Here is a 22,055-nt window from a genome sequence, read left to right on the forward strand (position 1 = left end):
ATGAAGATAAATATGTAGACAAGTTCCTCTCAAGAAGGCGCTGGTACCCGGGGATGGAAATAAACTTCTTTATTAGCAACGCATTTCGATCCCGAACCGGGATCGAAATGCGTTGCTAATAAAGAAGTTTATTTCCATCCCCGGGTACCAGCGCCTTCTTGAGAGGAACTTGTCTACATATTTATCTTCACACGTGTAAACCAGTAATCTTCAAATATTGTACAGTAGAGAAAAAGAACAAAGCACTGACCGGTATTGGAGTTGGATGTCTTTATTTCTTCGGGTACATAGTGTGCGGGGAGCGGACTGCCGGAGCAGCTTCGGGCAACGGACCGTATCACGCGTTAGCGCTTCCTCAGGCCCTCAAAGTTTTGATGTACAGCAGCGGAAACTATGCGGTCGGGAAATTGGCAGCAACAGGGAAGCTGATCGGGTAGACAGCCAGCAAGTTCCATGCAGGAGTCATTTTTTGATGTACGGACTCGTGCACAGAACTTTCTGGGCATCATATGGTTTCCTCCGCAAGTAGTGTTACACTTCATTATGGTTATACAGTCACACTCACTGATCCCCTCCCGCCCACACGGGCATGATTGACAGCCTGAGTGCAGGGAGAAGCAGGGAGTCAGTGAGGTGAGTAACACATACATACCGTTGTCCCAGTTCATCCATGTGGCATAAAATATAAAACTTCACACAGTGCTAGCAAGTTCTCATAATCCGTTGCATTACCACCCCCTTTCTCCCCTTGAGTGGCCGCTCTGGTGTTCCCTCCTTCATAAGATGCATTTGATGTAGGGAAATGCTACCACCATCACTTAAAGGGGTACTCCACTGCCCCAGGATTCAGAACATTTTGTTCCGAATGCTGGGGGCGGGCTGTGGGGGTCGTGACGTCACGGCCATGCCCCCCTCAAGATGTCGTGCCATGCCCCCTCAATTCAAGTCTATGGGAGGGGGAGTGGAATCTGCCATGCCCCCTCCCATATATTTGAATTGAGGGGGCATGGCTTGGTGTGCCATCACGAGGGGGCGTGGTCGTGATATCACTACCCCCGCAGCCCACTCCCAGTGTTCGGAATGCTGGGGCAGTGGAGTACCCCTTTAAGACTTAAGAAGAAGGGGAGGAGTTAGAGAGGTTTAAAGGGGTACTCCGGCCCTAATACATCTTATCCCCTATCCGTCACGCTCCCTCCCATAGATTTGTATTGAGGGGGCAGAGTGTGACGTAACACAGGGTCGGAGTGAAAACTTCACGATACTACGGGCCCATGGTCGTCACACTACACACTCGGACCCTCCAGCGCTCGGGAGAGCTCACAAAGGTGGGTGCACAATGACAGATTGCGGGGGTCCCCAGTGGTGGGACTCCCGCTATCATACAGCTTATGTCCTATCCTTTGGATAGGGGATAAGATGTATTAGGGCCGGAGTACCCCTTTAAGTGACAAGAACTCAGGACGACCTCTTGGTAAGTCATCACCCGCACGACTCAAGACAATGGCAACAAAAATTTGTTAAAGCATGCATTCATATGACCTATATGTCACTGTGAGAGGGCTGTGAGAGGGATATGTGAAAATGGGTTTATGGCAGTCTCTGTGGGCACTCAATGGCAGCAATTCAGTGCCATGGTACGTGCTCCTTCATGTTTTAGTTATTTAGTCTGTATGTTACCAGAGTAACCTACATTGCCAAAGTGGGCATTAAAAATTCATTAGAGCTCCAGAATTACTTCAAAGATTCCAACAATAACACATTACTGATTTTGTAGTTCTTATGTACAATGTACGCAAGTTTTCTTTAAAGAAGGGTTAAAGAACAATTTCCTATCCACAGACTAGAGGTCCAACCACAGGGACCCTCATTAAGAAAGAACATCTGTTGTCTGCTTAGTGAATGGAGCAGCCACACAAACTCTTGATCACTACTCCATTTTTTTTCCATGGAGCTTCCAAACATTGTTGAGTACCAAGAAGCCCAATGAAACATGAATGGAGTGGTGGCAAAGCATGCTGCGGCTTTATTCACCGGGGGACATTCGCCCCTTATGAACAGTAGAGATCCCAGCAGTTGGACCCCTACTGATCAGGTAGTTATTCCCTAGCCTATGGATAAGGGATAGGGGATAACTTTTACACTTAAATGGACACTGTCAGATACAAAAACTTTTGATATGTTGTAAAGCCTGTATAACCAATAGGTTTTGCAATTGCTTCCATTAGGAAGATATCAGTATTTCATACTGAAAAAGCCAGTCAAACAACTGCCCCCCCCCCCCCGCCTGCTTGCACACATACTAGACCTGCTGTGTCCATGCGTCATCACCTATGTCATGGACACACTTCTTTGATTGACAGCTGTGAGTGCAGGGCTCAGACCTGGAGGAAAAATCCTCCCACTGTCAGCTTGTGTCCCGCTACTGTCAGTGAGGACAAGCTGGGAGTTGTACTTTTACTAATGCTAGGGGAGATGTGAGCAGACAGTATACTGAGGGAGGGGGGCGGAGACCTGCACAGTGAGGCCACGCCCCCTCCCTTTGAGAGGAAATTAAAAGTGTAATAAAAAAAATAAAGGTGTTAGACACATAAAAAGTTCAGCAGGTGATAAAAGTTTTGTTCATTGGTTTTAAATTAGTTTATGGTTCGTAGTTTATTTTTTTCCGCTTAATTCCTTTGTTTTGCTTTTAATGTTAGGACCTAGTAGGTTCAAAGGATCTCGGCAAACAACTCCCTGAGGTGGAATACTTCCTTCAAGAACACAGCTTAATGGAATCCCAAATTACGTTACATGGTGAATCGGTGAGACAAATTTTAGCCAGGTCAGAGCATGTCCCAAAGAGTGAAAGAGGCAATGTGGATGTTCTCCAAACCAAAGTAAAGAACTTACATCAACTCTATCAGAACCTGGTGTCCCTCTGCAAATCTCGGTAAGAGATCTTCTCCAGGGGCTTTATGTGTAAAAAAGAAAAATACTGCACTTAAAGGGGTACTCCGCTGCTCAGCATTTGGAACAAGCTGTTTCGAACGCTGGAGTCAGCGCTGGGAGCTTGTGACATCATAACCCCGCCCCTCATGACGTCACTCCCGTCCCCTCAGTGCAAGTCTATGGGAGGGGGCGTGACGGCTGTCACGCCCCCTCCCATAGACTTGCATTGAGGGGACGGGGCGTGACTTCATGAGGGGGCGGGGTTATGATGTCACAAGCTCCCGACTCGTTTGTTCCAAACGCTGAGCAGCGGAGTACCCCTTTAAGTTTATTAAGATGGTCAAAGAAAAGTATTATGATAAACTGATAGCTTTTCTTTTGGTGGTGTTATTTGAGCACTATATGTAACTACTTTGAGCACTATGTGTTTTCTCTGTGTCTTTTTTTCTCTCCTTTTTCTTATGTATTGTTGTTGTTTTCATTTTAGGCGATTGCGGCTAGAAGAATTATTAAAATTGTATCAGTTTTTCCAAGATTGTGTGGAGGAGGAGGCTTGGATCCATGAAAAGTGGCAGGCGCTTATACTGGCAGACCCTGGCAGAGATTTCAGTCACATTAACTCATCTATAGCAAAGCAAGAGGTATAACCTATGAACTATCACTAGTTTCTCTCTATGACCAGAAAACACACTGACCGATCACCAGGGGAACTGTCAAGGTTGTCTGGAGCTACTAGAACCCCTGTCCCCAAATAATAGGCCTTGAACACATTGAATAGGCATGGAACACTTCCCAGAAATTTTCCAAGCCCTTTGAGCATAATTTTTTCATTATTTTAAATCTTTTAATGTCACTAAGCTTAATACTTGGGCCAAGATCAGCTAATTTATAAAGTTTATTGTGTGTCTCTTTCAGGCGTTAGAAGCAGAGATATTTTCCCACCAATCTATTTTGGCCAAGGTTGTTAGAAATGGGAAAGAACTGTGCCAACTGGCATACACAGACCAGGCAACTATCCAGAAAATGATTGACAACATTCAGAAAAAGTGGCTGGAACTTCAAGAAGAGGTCAAAAGAAGTAAATTTCGTCTGGAGGTGGCAGCACTCATAAAACAGGTAATATGCCTATTTTTGGGGGGATAATAACGATTCTGTTACATTTTTGGGTTTAGCATTATGTTAGATATTAAGAGAATACCTTAAAGGGGTACTTCATCCCCTAGACATGTTATCCCTTATCCAAAGGATAGGCGATAATATTTCTGATCACGCGGGTCCCGCCGCTGGGACCCCCCCGCTGGGACCCCCCGCGATCTCCGGACTGGCAGTGGGGCGTTCATGAACACGGAAGCCTGTTCGTGATGTCACGCCCCCTCCATTCATGTCTGTGGGAGGGGGTGTGATAGCGGTGTATTAGCCACCACGCCCCCTCCCATAGACATGAATGGAGGAGTTGCTGCTGTGGTTTGCCAGTCCATCCGCCTTGGAGTTTGCGCCGTGCACCAGATGACTGGGGTGCCATGGCAAAGATCGCGGGGATCCCTAGCTGCTGGACCCCCGCAATCATACATGAGATCCCCTGTCCTTTGGATAGGCGATAAAATGTCTAGGGCCGGAGTTCCCCTTTAAATGATAACTATCAACTATAAGAAAAAAATTAAAAAAACACTTTGATCGCATTGGGTTTCACCTCTGAGATCCCCTACAATCACTAGTTACAAGCCGGGAAAGTGCGCAGCATCATGCTTTACGCCCTGACCAGTCTCCAGATCAAATGTTCTCACTGCATATACTTCTGCAGTGAAATGGTCGGATTTGATTGACAGCCCGTGAGTGAGCAGTGCACTGCCACAAATTTTTCTGTTTTATAACTAGCAGCCAGTGTCAGGAGTCAGACCAGGTGCAAACAAAACTTTTAACATGTCTGAGCAACATGTCATTTATTTTAATTTTTTTCATATGATAGGAAACCTATAAACCCATTCTATCATGGAAACAACCCCCTGTCCATATGCCCTATTAAGGCATACGTACATCAGAGAGAGGGGCCTTCACTTGGGAAACCCTCTATGAGCCAAAATGGGCCGCTCTAGTAGACTTTAGCTGTCCATGTGTTACATGGATATCCATTAACCAGCATGGCCATTTCCCAGGGTCACCACAAAAAAGCTGTCAATCCATGATGCAGTTTTAAGGCATTTTTTTCAAAAATAGTGCATTAGTAAAGGTGTTTTGTGTATGACGTTTTTTCCCCTGCACTGTTCTCATTACAAGTCACGTGTTTCTATGATTAAAGGATTTCTATTGGGGAATATACACCTGAAAAAACACCAACATACATGCACACATGGCATATTTTCAGGCATTTTTTTTCCACCTATAGAAGCCTAACAGAGGAAAAAAAACCACAATTTCTTGGAAAAAAAATCCCATATGCAGAGCATGATACAATTCTGAAAAACTTACACTGGGTCTAAAAACATCACTTAGGGTACAGTCCCATGTACCGCTTACGTAGTGTATTTCACGCTGCGCAAAATCATCTGCAGGGAAATACTCTGCATATTTCCAGATGATCATACACAGCCTGCAGCAGCTCTGCATTTTCAGTGAATAATGGAGGCGGGTCCACGTGCCACAGTCATGCTGGCGTGTGGCTCCGCCTCCAATCTTCACTGAAAATGCAGGGCTGCCACTGGCTAGACCTGTGTGTATGATCATCTGAGAATACGCTGCGTAAGCGGTACATGGGACCATACCCTCAAATGTGAAAAAACTGCAAAAATAAAAGCGCTATATGGGTATAGTATTTCACTATCGATTCCCAGGTAACATCTGGCTGTAGCGTTTTTGGCTCAAACAAAACACCATACAGCGAGTATAGATTTTTTTTTAATGTATTTTAAATTTTTTTGTTTTGCTTATTTTATTTATTTATTTTTTTTACAAAAACTTGTGTGTCTGTTTTCAGCCTTATGTGCTTTTGGTTTCTCTCCCACACCACCACAACCTAGATTGAACTAGGGCCTAAATGTTGTTTATGTCATAGTAGTTTTTGTGGCTCTTCAATGGATTTTATGTCTGACAGGTCAGAACATTCCTTTGTTTCCATCGTGGATAATTTAATCAGCATTGTTTATGTGGTGGTTGCAATCAAATTCGTCAAGAAAATACGGTGGTTTTGGATTTTGCTGTTTTTAGCTTTTCATTTTGATTTATTTTCTCAGAAATGCGTCAGCCGTTGGCTGTCTGGGCATGCTGGAACAACTGAAGGCCCACTGGTTTGGAAAACACTGGTCGAGACCTTTTATTTAGAATTGACTGTTTATGATGTATCTTCTATTCATGTTATCATGTTTCTCTGCTCTCATACAGTACTTTGCTGATGCTAATGAAGCAGAATCCTGGCTGAAAGAGCGTCTGCCGCTTCTTACAAGTGAAGATTATGGCAAGGACGAGTCCAGTGTTGAAGCCATTTTACAGAGACACCTGAGGCTTGAGAAAGAGATTTCGGCCTATGCCATGGAAGTGAGGAGGCTTGGAGACCAGGCTCAGACTGTAGCAGGCAAAGCCCCTTTAATTGTAAGTCTTACCAGTCCCACCAAGATCAGTAGAGCAGCTTTAAATTATTTATTTTCCTCTGAAATACTTTAAAAACCTGTCTAAACAGCGTAAACTTAGAATAGACAGACTAAAAATGCACCAGATTCATCACAGTGGATCATTATTTTAATGGCTTTTTTACTCCAAAATTTTACACTGCAATTTTGGCTTAATTTTTGGCACATAGTCGTACACGAGCCATGCCCTCTTTCCGTAAGCCACTCCCCTTTGCTGTGAAGCTCCATCCCCTTTTTGGCCAAATCTTAAAAGTGTCTAAAATACATAACAAATGTAATTGTGATGCATTTACAATAGTAGATCTTTCCTTTTATGTTGTAGAATTTCTGTGTATTACAATCCGTCCTCATGGACAACTCTACTGTCTAATAACCTTGGCAAGTTCTGTAATTATTTCTATTTCTTTTGCAGCAAGAAAAAAAGCCAGTGATTTTAATAATAACGCAAGAGAGGACCAGACCACAAAAAAGAGGCTATTTGGCGTCCAAACAAGAGATTGATGAGTTTAGACAAGACCCCCAGATGTCCCCAGAAAAAATCAGAGCTGTGCAGGAAGAGATAGAAGCTTCGTATGAGAACCTTCAACAACTCGCTAAGGTGAAGAATTTTTGGATGGATTTGGAAATTTCATCACTCACAGTGCTTCGCTCTGATAGTAAGCTCTGGTTGAGCCATATATATATATATATATATATATATATATATATATATATATATATATATATACACACACAAAAGCAGAAGGAGAGCAGCACATCCTCAATATAAAGTGCACGGGTGCCTTCAGCATAGAGCCCAGGTTCAGGGATCCATAAAATAGTAGCAAATAGGCAGCAGCAACTCCATAAAGTGCAAAAAGTGGATTTTATTCACACAACGTGAGGCGACCAGGTCGCCTCACGTTGTGTGAATAAAATCCACTTTTTGCACTTTATGGAGTTGCTGCTGCCTATTTGCTACTATATACATACATATATATATATATATATATATATATATATATATATATACACACACATACACATACAGTAGCCTTTTAAAATGTTATACAAAGGTTATTGTGCCAAATGTCCAGAGTATAAATATTACAGATACCAATCCCCTGTGTAGCTTTAAAGGGATACTCCGCCCCTAGTCCTCTTATCCCCTATCCAAAGGACCTCGGCTCCAGCACCCCAGACATCATGGAGCGAACTTTCCTCCGTGCCGGATGACTGGCGATGCAGGGCTGAAGCTCGTGACGTCACAGCAACACCCCCTCAATGCAAGTCTATGGGAGGGGGCGTGATGTCATGCCCCCTCCAATAGACTTTCATTGAGGGGGCGTGGCCATGACATTACAAGCCTCCAGCACTGCACCCGACGCTCTACAGGAATGTCGGGTGCAGCAGGGAGATTGTGGGGGTCCTCAGCGGTGGGACCCCCGCAATCAGATATCTTATCTCCTATCCTTTGGATAGGGGATAAGATGTCTAGGGGCAGAGTATCCCTTTAAAGCTAAATGGGAATTTTCTGGCTACCTTCAGTAGCCACTTGGGGAGAGTTAAGAGTTTACTGCATACTGTTCAACTTAATAATTGTACGCATCAATCTTCCCCTCGAGGTGGCTGCAGACAGTCATAATTCTATTATTAAAATCGAACTATGCAAGGAGTTTAGGGCTTTGTATCACAAAAAACAAAACTCCTCACCTTATAAATATATTATAAAATGAATTATACATAATAAATACAGTCAGCATTTGACATACCAGTCCTAAAGATGTGTTCTCTTATCAGCGTGCTATCCCCTATCCGACCGCTGGGACCCCCACTGATCCTGTGAACAGGGACAAAATTGTCACCAGAATGAATTGAGCGCACTGTGCATGCGCGGCCAGTGCTCCATTCATTCTCTATGGTGCCAGAAAATCTGGTATGGGTAAGGGAGGGGTCTTCTAAAGTGGTGGTCTTTTGGAGAGATTTAACTGTATACTTTTTCTTTAGTGCCAAAAATCGTTTTCTTATTTAAATTGTAACAAAAATCTGATAGACTGTACCTGTTTTGTAGAAACGGAAGAAGGCGTTGGAAGACATGGTTCGTCTATATCAGTTTTATAGTTCTTGTGGGGAGTTCCAGTCTTGGATGGATGACAAGGAGAAGATTTTTCTGACTTTGCAGCCAAACCCTGATAATGTGGAGGTCATGCAAATAAAGTATGAGGTAAATACTTATTGTAACATTACCGCTTACTACTCTTATTCTACCGAAATACAGTACTGTAGTCATTTTTAGATCTGTCCAGGACAGCTGACTCTGATTTGCATAAAAATGATTTATTTAGATTGGACTAGCTGAGTACCTGGCGTTGCCCGTTTTTTCCTATCTGATCCTTGTGGGGAGGAACAGCAGCAAAGGAGGAAGCTTTTGCCCTTATGACCCCTCCTTATTTCCACTCCTCATATTCCGCCCTCCTATATTATCCTTATATACTGTCCTCATATGCCATCCTCAGGTAGGGAAAAGACGAAAATAGTAGGGGGCATAGCTTTGTGGGAGTGGCTTGATTTGCAAGTCGGACCAATGCACAAAAAGGGTAGAAAATAGTGGCGTAGCTTTGGGAAATGGCGGGTGGCATGCGGGGGTGGCTTTGCAAGCTAGACTGACGCATTTACCAGGAGAAGCAGAGCGGAGCTTGTGGAGTAAGGTACCCAAAGTCCTATATACTTGCATGAGACTTGAAACGAAAACCTCATCCTTTATATAAGGGGGTATGTTAGGGTTAATTTAACTTTCATATATTCTTATTTTACATATAATTTTTATAAGTACACATATTACAAGTAATATGTGTACCAAGTATTTATCAAAATATTTCCTGCCATTTGGACGTTATGCATAACGTTTCCCATAGACTTGTATGGGCCTTTTAACTGTCTATATTGCTTAATCTTTTTTGCGCAATTCCGTTTTTTGCGTGGTTTTTTTGCGTAATTTTTCATCGAACTTTACAAGTGGAATTCTAAATCACAGTGTATGGTAGACCTGATTGTGTTGGACATCGATTTACCTACTGCGTCTTTTCTCTTTACACGCACAAATTTTGCACAAGTCCTTATATTTTTGGCGCAAATATACAGCATCAAGAAGGACACTTAAAATGTTATCAGCTGCTGAAATTGAGTTGTTGTTTTCTCTCTGGCAACACTGCTCTCTGCTGACATCTCTGCTTGTCTCGGGAACTGCACAGAGTAGAAGAGGTTTGCTATGGGGATTTGCTTCTGCTCTGGACAGTTCCCGAGACACGTGTCATCAGAGAGCACTTAGAGAGAAAAGAACAACTCAACCTCAGTAGATCATAAGTACTGAAAGGATTAATATTTTTTTAGCAGGAGTAATTTACAAATCTGTTTAACTTTCTGGAGCCAGTTGATATATATAAAAAAAGTTTTTTCCTGGATAACCCCTTTAACTTTAAAGCGCTGGATACTGCTGTTTAGCCATATAATGTCTACTCAATGGGAATTTATGGTCGCAAAAGCACAAATAGACTTTATCTTCCATGTCCATAACACAAGGTCAGGTAGAATGTTGTCTAAGCAGTCTGTGTGTGTGTGTTGGCCGTAATCTGAAATAACTTAGTGTATTTGGTTACTTCCATGCTAATGACAGTAGTTTTGTTTTTTGTGCTTTACAAAAAGAAACATGGTTTCAATTTAAATATTGAATGTTAATTCTCGAAGCGGCTCCTCCAGGCGTAATTTTGAGCTTCGCTCTTGACAGATCCAGGAAATTTATTTTATCCGGTTACAAAAGAACATTGTGTAAAATGACTTAAATGCTATTGGCAGGATTATCTGTTTTAATATTTTCATACGCTGTAAACAAAATACGTTGAAATGTGCATACGGTAGGTTTGCCAGGATGGTGTTGCAATGATCTGTACAAGATTTATTTCTATATAGTGATGATCAGGACAGTGTATGCCTTAAATTACTCTACACCAGTGTTTCCCAACCAGGGTGCCTCCAGCTGTTGCAAAATTACAAATCCCAGCATGCCCGGACAGCCAACGGCTGTCCTGGCATGCTGGGAGTTGCAGTTTTGCAACTGCTGGAGGCACACTGCTCGGGAAACACTGCTCTACACAAATTGCCAATGACGATATTTAGTTAGTTAGCTATTAATTATATAGGGATCTCTTTGTATATAATTGTGTGAGGTCTGGCAGCTGGAAACCCTTGCAGTGGTTAAGAATGGGATTCCAAAAGCTCCCTGCCTGACGGGAGAGGTGGTCGGGTATGTACGCTACCGCTCCATTCATTGGCCCAGATTTAAAGTGTACCTTTCATCAAAAAAAACTTTTGATATATTATAGATTAATGTATGCAGAATAACTTTCCAATTGCATGTTATTTATAAAATATGCTTCTTTCTATTTAATTTTCCACTATGAAAAAATGACCACTAGAGGTCTCCCTACAAGTCTTGGCCGCAAGCCCTTTTTATAGATTTCAGGCTGGAGGCCTAAATCTCAGACTGCAGCCAGGACACAGACAAGCTCAGCACTGCTCTCTGCCTGTCAATCAGACAGGCAGGATCCAGCACTGTCCTCATAGCACAGCAGGGCATACTCCTGACTCTGCCTTACTGCATGCCCTCATTCATTTTACTATCTGAGCTCCGATCTTTCTTCTCTCTGCACATGCAGTTGTAAACAGAGAGGAGAAAATTCAGAGCTGCCAGTTGAGCTTGTCTGTGTCCCGGCTGCAGTCTGAGATTTAGGACTCCAGCATGAGTCTGAAATCTATAAAAAAGGGCTTGCAGACAGGACAGGTAGGGAGACCTCTAGTGGTAATTTTTTCAAAGTGGAAAATTTAATAGAAAGAAGCATATTTTTTAATAACATGCAATAGGAAAGTTATTCTGCATACATTAATCTATAATATGTCAAAAGTTTTTTAGGTACCCTTTAATATTCTATCTTAACCCCTTAAGGACCAAGGGCGTACAGGTACGCCCTTGGACCTGCTCTCCTGATATAACGCGGGGTTACACATATCACGGCGGGCCCGGCGTCATAGTGAAGCCGGGACCCGCCTCTAATAGCGCGCAGCGCCGATCGCGGCACCGCGCGCTATTAACCCTTTAGCCGCGCGCTCAGAGCTGAGCCGCACGGCTAAAAGTGAAACCGAAAGTGGCCGGCTAGCTCAGTCGGGCTGTTCGGGATAGCCGCGGCTAATCGCGGCATCCCGAACAGCTGACAGGACAGCGGGAGGGCCCCTACGTGCCTCCTCGCTGTCCGATCGCCGAATGACTGCTCAGTGCCTGAGATCCAGGCATGAGCAGTCATGCGGCAGAATCGTTGATCACTGGTTTCTTATGAGAAACCAGTGATCAGCATAGAAGATCAGTGTGTGCAGTGTTATAGGTCCCTATGGGACCTATAACACTGCAAAAAAAAAAAAGTGAATAAAGATCATTTAACTCCTCCCCTATTAAAAGTTTGAATCACCCCCCTTTTCCAATAAAAAAAAAAAACACAGTGTAAATAAAAAGAAAAATGAACATATATGGTATCACCGCGTGCGGAAATGTCCGAATTATAAAAATATATCATTAATTAAACCGCTCAGTCAATGGTGTGCGCGCAAAAAAATTCCAAAGTCCAAAATAGTGCATTTTTGGTCACTTTTTATATCATTTAAAAATGAATAAAAAGCGATCAATAAGTCCTATCAATGCAAAAATTGTACCGTTAAAAACTTCAGATCACGGCGCAAAAAATGAGCCCTCATACCGCCCCATACACAGAAAAATAAAAAAGTTATAGGGGTCAGAAGATGACAATTTTAAACATATTAATTTTCCTGCATGTAGTTATGATTTTTTCCAGAAGTCCGAAAAAATCAAATCTATATAAGTAGGGTATCATTTTAATCGTATGGACCTACAGAATAAAGATAAAGTGTCATTTTTACCGAAATATTTACTACGTAGAAACGGAAGCCCCCAAAAGTTACAAAACTGCGTTTTTTTTTCAATTTTGTCGCACAATGATTTTTTTTTCCGTTTCACCGTAGATTTTTGGGCAAAATGACTGACGTCATTACAAATTAGAATACGTGGCGCAAAAAATAAGCCATCATATGGATTTTTAGGTGCAAAATTGAAAGAGTTATGATTTTTTAAAGGCAAGGAGCAAAAAACGAAAATGCAAAAACGGAAAAACCCCCGGTCCTTAAGGGGTTAAACAAAAACTGGAGTGGTTTGCCAACCAATCACAGCTCAGCTTTCATATATTACTGAGCTCTGGTAAAATGAAACCATGGAGATTCCGCAGCAGCAGAGTCCCATTGATTTAAATGGGATTCTGCTGCGCTGTTCACATAACAAAATTTCCACACTGCATTTGGTGCGGAAATACAAATTCCGGTGTCCGCAGAAAGGATAGACATGTCTTTTCTTTCTGCGGACAATGCACGGAAATGCATTACTTTTTATGGGTGGTCCATAACATGCCGGGGCTCTGCATTCAGGGGAATGTCTGCACTGAGCCTCCGGCTTCAGTCCCTGTGTAGTGCGGGGTGCTTTAAGGGTCTATTCACACGTACAGTATTCTGCGCAGATTTGATGTGCAGGATTTGAAGCTGTGTTCAGTCATTCAGTTTACATTGAGATCTGCAGCAGAAAATCCTGCGCTTCAAATCTGCACAGAATACTGTACGTGTGAATAGACCATAAAGGGGTGTTACACTGGCCAGCGTTGGGAACTAAATGACGTCATGCCCCTTCACCTAGACTTGCATTGAGGGGGTGTGGACATGACGTCACAAGGGGCATGGCTGACCCCCCGCAGCACGAAAACAGCGTACGGAACATTTAGTTCCGAATGCTGGCCAGTGGAGTACCCCTTTAACAATGTGTCTATTCAGTGTCTATAAACACATAGGTCTCAAAAATTGAGAGGAGAAAAAGATTAGACTATGGGGAATAGCTAAGTCACTGACTATGTTGTCAGAAAATCTATAACACAACATTTTGCTCCTTTACATAATTTCCCTTATCACAATTAATTTTAATATTGTAATTTAATACTGTCATCAAGTTTATGAAGGTAATGATGAACCATGATGACTCACAGCCCAGGTTTTCAGGTAGCAACAGATTTTGAAGCATATTTTACTAAATAATGATGTAACATTGTGTGTTTCATTCCAGAACTTCCTGACGGATCTTGCAGCTGGTAAGGCGCGTCTAGATGAGATAAAAAACATGGCTGATAAATTAGTCCAGATTGACCCTGACAGGAAAAGTCAAATTCTGGATCACCTGAAGGCCATTGACAATAGGTATGGTATCTTTATTGGAATTGATCATATACCTAAGGAGACCATGGGAACCTTTGTATAACTCAGCAGACATTTATCAATATAGAAAGTGAGGCTGTAAAAGGAATGTCCATTTGGGCATTCACTGGCCGTATTGTTTCCTGGTGCCATCTCTTCCCCATGTTAGAAACACATGCACCCGCCTATCCACATGATACAAAAGAAAATGATGTAATAAATCAGATCACTTTTTCCCATTGCTTAAAGGGGTACTCCGGTGGAAAACCTTTCTTTTTTATGAACTGGTGCCAGAAAGTTAGGCAGATTTGTAAATGACTTCTATTAAAAAAATCTTTCCCCTTCAAGTACTTTTTAGCAGCTGTATGCTACAGAGGAAATGCTTTGCTTTTTGAATTTCTTTTTTGTCTTTTCCACAGTGCTCTCTGCTGACACCTCTGTCCGTGTCAGGAACTGTCCAGAGCAGCATAGGGATTTTCTCCTGCTCTGGAGAGTTCCTGATACGGGCATCATGTGTCAGCAGAGAGCACTGTGGTCAACACAAAAAAGAAAGAAAAAAAAAAAAGAATTTCCTCTGTAGCATACAGCTGCTAAAAAGTACTGGAAGGATTAAGATTCTTTAATAGCAGTAATTTACAAATCTGTTTAACTTTCTGGCACCAGTTGACTTAAAATAAATGTTTTCCAACTGAGTACCCCTTTAATGGTCCAGATGCTTACTAGCACTGTAGGTGCTTTTGACATTTAACAGAGATCTGCTTGGACATTTTGACCACGTTGCAGCCCAATACGCAGCAATCCGTGGTGCACTATATGTGTTGCCATTGTTTCTCTTATAGCATTAGAGGAAGTCTGTTATGCACAATATTCCGACAAGCTCCCATGTTGCTATCAGCTACCATCTACTCTAAAATTCTGCATGGTTTAAAAGGCTGGGTTCACATCAGGATTTGAGCCCCAGATGCACAGATATGATTTCGGAAGCTCAAATTGGCTGAAATTCTATCTGTGCATGGACAGGTACGGACCCATTAATTTCTATGGGTCTGCAGCCCCATAGAAGTTATTGGGTCCGTACCTGTCCATGCACAGATACGATTTCAGCCAATTTGAGCTTCCAAAATCGTATCTCTGCATCGTAGAATTCAATCATGATGTGAACCAGGCCTAAGCTGGGGCACAAGGTGAAATGCCATTTGAGGACCTCCCAGCAAGCTTCACCTCACGAATCTCAGCTTGATGCAACTTATACCAATGCTCCAGCTAATTTTTTAGGCTAAGCTTTTGCTGAAACACAGCTGCATTTTAAACTTTTTTACAATGTGTGCTACAAAGGCTGTTCTGTGAAGTCAGACTAGATGGGCTAGTATTCACTCCCGATGGGAATGAATGAACTTTGGAGGCTCATGACCCTGTCACTAGTTCCCTGGTTGTTCTTTTTTGGATCACCTTTGGCAGGAATTACCTAACAAGATCTGCCATTTTGAAGATATTGTTATCCTGACATATAGCCATCACTTGTCAGAGTCCCTCAGATCCTTACTCTTGCCCTTTTTCTTGTTTCCAATACATCAGCCTTAAAGGGATTATACAGGGGAAAAAAACTGATATATCAACTGGCTCCAGAAAGTTAAACAGATTTGTAAATTACTTCTATTAAAAAAACTTAATCCTTTCAGTACTAATGAGCTGCTGAAGTTGAGTTGTTCTTCAACTGGCTCCAGAAAGTTGAACAGATTAGTAAATTACTTCTATTAAAAAAGCTTAATCCTTTTATGAGCTGCTGAAGTTGAGTTGTTCTTTTCTGTCTCGGGAACTGTCCAGAGTAGAAGCAAATCCCCATAGCAAACCTCTTCTACTCTGTGCAGTTCCCGAGACAAGCAGAGATGTCAGCAGAGAGCACTGTTGCCAGAGAGAAAAGAACAACTCAACTTCAGCAGCTCATAATTATTGGAAGGATTTCGATTTTTTAATAGAAGTAATTTACAAATCTGTTTAACTTTCTGGAGCCAGTTGATATATTTATATATATATATATATATTTATATAAAAGTTTTTTTCCCTGGAATACCCCTTTTTAAGATCTGACAGATCACTTGCTGGCCCACCCATTGACAGGTGCCAATGTTATTCATTTCTTACGTAAATAGTTTCACTGTTATGGCTGACCGATGTTAACAGTTGCAATAAAAAGTAAGCGACCAGTCTGAATTGAATGCTAATAAAATGTGACTTGTTATGCAAATCAAAATGAAAGACCGACAAATCTAAACTAATAACATGCAATTTTTATTGTTCATGTTTTATTATTGAGCACATTAAGTAAACATCCACAGTGCAGGGAGAAAAAGTGACACCTCGAGTAGCACTCTTTAGCAGTCGCTTCTAGAAAATGTTTTCTGTAGCTGCAAAAAGCTGCACAATATTAAGAAGGAATTTTGGACCGTCCTTCCTTGTAAATGTGCTTTATTTTACAAACTTTCATCATAGATAAGGGATAAGTGTCTGTAATGGCATCTGTCAGGCTCAATTATGTCACCAGCCAAAATCTGTAGTGAAGTTATGTATAATCTTTGCTAGATTTTATTTAAAGGGGTATTCCAGGCCAAAACTTTTTTTTTATATATCAACTGGCTCCGGAAAGTTAAACAGATTTGTAAATTACTTCTATTAAAAAATCTTAATCCTTCCAATAGTTATTAGCTTCTGAAGTTGAGTTGTTGTTTTCTGTCTAACTGCTCTCTGATGACTCACGTCCCGGGAGCTGTCCAGCTCCTATGGGAATATTCTCCCATCATGCACAGCTCCCGGGACGTGACATCATCATTGAGCAGTTAGACAGAAAACTTCAGAAGCTAATAACTATTGGAAGGATTAAGATTTTTTAATAGAAGTAATTTACAAATCTGTTTAACTTTCCGGAGCCAGTTAATATATATATATAAAAAAGGTTTTGCCTGGAATACCCCTTTAATGTAAACTTGATATTTTGTAATTTACGTACTTCATCCAGGAGTGTGATTGATAAATGATAGAGATAAAATACAAAGAAATTATTATCTTATCAGTCTCTCTTAAATGGGTTTTCTCATAGACAAACATCAGTGTTATTGTTGACAATACCCTGTAAGTAAGCAAAGTTTTTATGGTTGACCTGGTCTTGATTAAATGAAACATTTCTCACTCTTAGCTGGAATCGCTTGGAAGTCTTAAAAGAAGAGAAAGGTGCAGAGCTTATCAGTCTGGCCGATGTAAAGACTTTCCTCGAAAATTGTAAAAATATGGAAATCCTTATACAGGAGAAGAGAAAAGAGTTGGAGGAGGGTTCAGAGCTGTCTGGGAATCTGGAGTCAGAGGAGCGTCAGTGGAAAGCACACGAGAGGGATATCGATGTGTTAGAGAGGAAAATTGCTTATCTAAAGTCTATGGAAGAATCGTAAGTACTGTTTAAATGCACATTTGCCATCTGGTCTGAAAATACTAAAGGCCTAAAGCTATATGCAAATAAAAAAAAAGTTCTAAAATGATGTTAGTAAAATAGTAACTCCTTCCATTGCGCAGAAGCATGCATGTTCCTGTCCTCATTCTTTTATTTAAAAGGACATTCGGCTTAAAGGGGTTGTCAAGTTTAGAAAGCTTCTTTTTTTTATTTAAATACTATTAGGAAATTTTCAATTAAAAGGGGAAAGAAACAAAAAACAAAACAAAAAAAAAAAAAACAAACAAAACTTATTTTTCTCACTCCTTACCCCAAGCCTGTCACCTTTCACATTGTCTGCTGTGTTTGGGGTTGGAGTGTGCACTGCCTTTTTAGCCACTGAGGTTGGACACTGCTTCAGCTACTGATTGGCTGACCGGGCAGTGTACGCTTCAGCTTCAAACACAGCAAGTACTGTGCAATGGGCCCAGCTTCGGGAGGACAATGTCAGTGGGGGTAAGAAAGTGAAGTATAAATAAATAAAACTCTGGTTACCCCTTTTTCTTGTTGCTTAGATTCCAGCAATAAGACACCCTGTGAACAGCTTGTTTCAAGAGATGCTTATAACAAAAATGATTGCCCGTAGCAGGAAACTCCTTTGAGACATTACCTTCTCATATGCCTTAGTTAGGGTTGTATAGGTAAAGATGTGGGGGGGCTTTATTCGAGACTCCATTTTATAATAGGAGATTTCCAGCCTAAACCAATTGATTGCCTATCCTCAGGTGAAGTGAATGGGAGCTGCCCTACAGTTGACCCAGCAACACCACTACAGTGTATGGAAGCAAGGCTTCCAGCTCCCGTATACAATTTATTTCCAGCGCTGATCAACTGATCATTGGTGGTCCTGTATGTTGGCACTCTGCCCATAAACGGTTACTGGCCTATGCTTTAGACCAGAAAAGCTTTTTAACTTAAGCTTTGAGCTCCAATCGTCAGGGATCCCGGCTGTGGAGAGCCACAAACATTGTTCACCATTGTAGGGAAAAAGTTTATTTAAATTAAACATTTTTAGATAACATATATTTATTCATTCATTCTTTATTTACTTAGAATGAGAGAGACAAATCCACAAGAGAGTTTAGCCATCAGAAAACAGATTGAACAAATGGAAAAGCTTCTTGGACAACTAAAAGAGGAAGCTCAGGTGAAGAAAGACAAACTCCAAAAGGCTAAAGATCAAAAGACTTTCCTAGAGGATAGCCGCAGAGAGATGCTTTGGATCCAGGACATAAAGGAAAAGCTAACAAGTGAGGAGTTGGGCACGGATGTTGCATCGGCAGAACAGCTTCTTAGGGACCACCGATACCTATTAAAAGAGATCGAGGGTCAAAGAGACAGGTGAGGAACGAGGTGACATTAACTATTTACCCATTGTGACTTTGCTTTTTACTTATTGTGTGGCCATCTTCTGATAAGCTACTTTAGAGTCTGAATTAGCTGACATTTTGTTCCCTGACTGCATAAGTCTAAATTAAATTACTTTGTTAGGGCCCCTTCATTGTGTACTCAAGCTGTGCCTGGTACTGCACTTGGGTTCCATTCATTTTAGTGCAGTAATACGTTCAGCCTCACTCAGGTGTGTAATGATATACTTGTATAAGCAGTAAAAGGGCCATGACACTCTGCTGCTTGGCAGGGCCTGTACCTACCTTTCCTAAAAATAGGCTATCCACATATAGGACATTGTACACATAAGGCTTGGTTCACATTAGCGTTCAGAGCTCTGTTCGCTGATTCCACTAACATGAAGGGGCTTTAGCGGAGAAAAAGAAAACTGCATGTCCGTTTTCTTTTTCTCCGTAACAGCACTAAAACCTACATTACGGTGGCTCCTTCATTATATAAAGTATTAGCAAATATAGTACTCAAGAGAACTTTGCTAAAATTCTATTTGGTTAAGAAACCACTGCACTGTGGGTTTTGGTGTATTTTTAGATATTATCAATAAAGGTTATTTTGTACTGGACCTCTTTGTCAGAGAGGTTTATTATCGGATATGGTAAGTGCTACCCTATACAATTGCACTAAGTACTTTTTAAATAACAGCACAGTGGCTCAGTGGTTAGCGGTGTGTGCTTTATATAAATAGACAATAAACAAAAAGAATTCACATGCGTGACTAATCCATACCCAAAGCTAATCCCAAACAACAAACAAGAAGGGTGTATATAGATCATCAATTGGAAAAAAAAATCGCTTTATTAAACATAATTTCACAGAAAGTCATACATTTAAAAGTTAACAAAATCACATGTGAGGAGAGAATATAACTGATGGAAACACCGTACAGAAATGGAGGCATACATGGGAGATGTGACCACAATGTAAGTATTACTGTGGCACGCATGAACGCGTTCCCCAAAGACCTCAAATACTGTAACAACAATAAATACAAAGAGCATACTAGAGAAATGTCAGAGCAAAAAATGCAAAATGCAAAGACACAGGGAACACAGAAAGATAGCAAAATAATAGCAATCATTACCAAGTGGACTGAGTAGGTGTGTAGCCCTCCACCTCCCAATGTTTCCTTAGCCTTGGTAAAAAAGTGTTTTTGTAAAACCGGACAATCATCTAATGTTTATGCAGGCCTCCCAACTCTCCCCTGTCAGATGATATCATGTAAAAAGATGAGAGAGGCCTGTAATTTTCATCATAGGTATACCTCAATTATAAGAGACATAATGAGAAGGGAAAAAAACAATAAAATCACATTGTCTGATTTTTAAAGAATTTCTTTGCAAATTATGGTGGAAAACGAGTATTTGGTCACCTACAAACAAGCAAGATTTCTGGCTCTCACAGACCTGTAACCTTCTTTAAGAGTCTCCTTTGTCCTCCACTTGTTACCTGTATTAATGGCTCCTGTTTAAACATATGAGTATAAAAGACACCTGTCCACAACCTCAAACAGTCACACTCCAAACTCCACTATGGCCAAGACCAAAGAGCTGTTGAAGGACACCAGAAACAAAATTGTAGACCTGCACCAGGCTGGGAAGACTGAATCTGCAATATACAAGCTGCTTGGTGTGAAGAAATCAACTGTGGGAGCAATTATTAGAAAATGAGAGACATAAAAGACCACTGATAATCTCCCTGGATCTGGGGCTCCACGAAAGATCTCACCCTGTGGTGTCAAAATGATCACAAGAACTGTGAGCAAAAATCCCAGAACCACACAGGGGGACCTAGTGAATGACCTGCAGAGAGCTGGGACCAAAGTAACAAAGGCTACCATCAGTAACACACTACGCCGCCATGGACTCAAATCATGCAGTGTCAGACGTGTCCCCCTGCTTAAGCCAGTACATGTCCGGGCCCGGCTGAAGTTTGCTAGAGAGCATTTGGATGATCCAGAAAAGGATTCGGAGAATGTCATATGGATAGATGAAAGCAAAACAGAACTTTTTGGTATGAACTCAACTCGTCGTGTTTGAATGCAACTCAGCATTCTTTCTCCTCCAAAGAACACCATACCTACTGTAAAGCATGGGGGTGGAAACATCATGCTTTGGGGCTGTTTTTCTGCTAATGGACCAGGACAACTGATCCGTTTAAAGGAAAGAATGAATGGGGCCATGTATCTTGAGATTTTGAGTGAAGACCTCCTTCCATCAGCAAGGGCATTGAAGATGAAACGTGGCTGGGTCTTTCAGCATGACAATGATCCCAAACACACTGCCCAGGCAATGAAGGAATTGCTTCATAAGAAGCATTTCAAGGTCCTGGAGTCTCCAGATCTCAACCCCATAGAAAACCTTTGAAAGAAGTTGAAAGTCTGCTTTGCCCAGCGACAGCCCCAAAACATCACTGCTCTAGAGGAGATCTGCGTGGAGGAATGGGCCAAAATACCAGCAACAGTGTGTGGAAAATCTTGTAAAGACTTACAGAAAATGTTAGACCTCTGTCATTGCCAACAAAGGGTATATAACAAAGTATTGAGATTAACTTTTGTTATTGACCAAATACTTACTTTCCACCATAATTTGCTAATAAATTCTTTAAAAATCAGACATTGTGATTTTATGGATATTTTTTTCTCATTATGTCTCTCATAGTTGAGGTATACCTATGATGTAAATGACAGGCCTCTCTCATCTACTTGCACAATTGGTTGCTGACTAAATACTTTTTTTGCCCCTCTGTAAAAACATGTGAACTTTCAGCCAAGCATATGTATATGGACACCATGACTCCACTGCGGGTCTAGAGACCTTATCTGAATGCATCATTAGATGGACAATTGGGCTGGAACTTGCATTCATAATACGGACACGAACATATGTCCTTATTATCGATTTGTGAATGCAGTCCACTTTGTTAATGGGGTTATCTGGTGAAATTTTTTATTGTACTACTGGCCAAGGCTCCAATATCAGGACGCTCTGTCTGTGGCCGTGAAAATGCTTTCCCCAGAGCTGCAGATTGTAATGTCCGCAGAGTGGGTGGGGGTAATGACAGTACCAATTTCCAATCACTTTCTGAGGCGGGACGCCTTTGAGGCTAGTGATGGACTGAATGGTGCTGTGACGTTCCGTCTACAGCTTCAACCCAGCTCCGTGGAAGTAGACTGGTATTGGGAGCGCCCAATACCCGAGGCAACGATGGTGCAGAGGAAGGTCAGTTCAATTTTTATCATTTTATTAGGCAGACTGGGGACAATAGTTCATTAAAAATGTCACCGGATAACCCAT

At 41.5% G+C, this 22,055-nt stretch overlaps 1 protein-coding gene across 8 annotated transcripts in view; it reads left to right on the top strand.

Annotated features, from left to right (window-relative positions):
• Positions 1-22,055, top strand: part of SPTBN5 (spectrin beta, non-erythrocytic 5) — a 278,824-nt gene that overhangs the window by 49,259 nt on the left and 207,510 nt on the right. For all 8 annotated transcript variants that reach the window (XR_008848753.1, XM_056545854.1, XM_056545855.1 and 5 more), the window contains 9 exons: positions 2,697-2,929; positions 3,416-3,569; positions 3,844-4,044; positions 6,304-6,510; positions 6,961-7,146; positions 8,599-8,751; positions 13,750-13,880; positions 17,068-17,313; positions 18,409-18,696. Coding sequence is in view for 7 of the 8 variants with exons in the window: in XM_056545854.1 (XP_056401829.1) it covers positions 2,697-2,929; positions 3,416-3,569; positions 3,844-4,044; positions 6,304-6,510; positions 6,961-7,146; positions 8,599-8,751; positions 13,750-13,880; positions 17,068-17,313; positions 18,409-18,696 (1,799 nt within the window). In the remaining variant the exon portion in view is untranslated. The remainder of the gene's footprint in view (positions 1-2,696; positions 2,930-3,415; positions 3,570-3,843; positions 4,045-6,303; positions 6,511-6,960; positions 7,147-8,598; positions 8,752-13,749; positions 13,881-17,067; positions 17,314-18,408; positions 18,697-22,055) is intronic.

This window comes from Hyla sarda, chromosome 11 (assembly GCF_029499605.1).
Source record: "Hyla sarda isolate aHylSar1 chromosome 11, aHylSar1.hap1, whole genome shotgun sequence".
NCBI lineage: Eukaryota > Metazoa > Chordata > Amphibia > Anura > Hylidae > Hyla > Hyla sarda.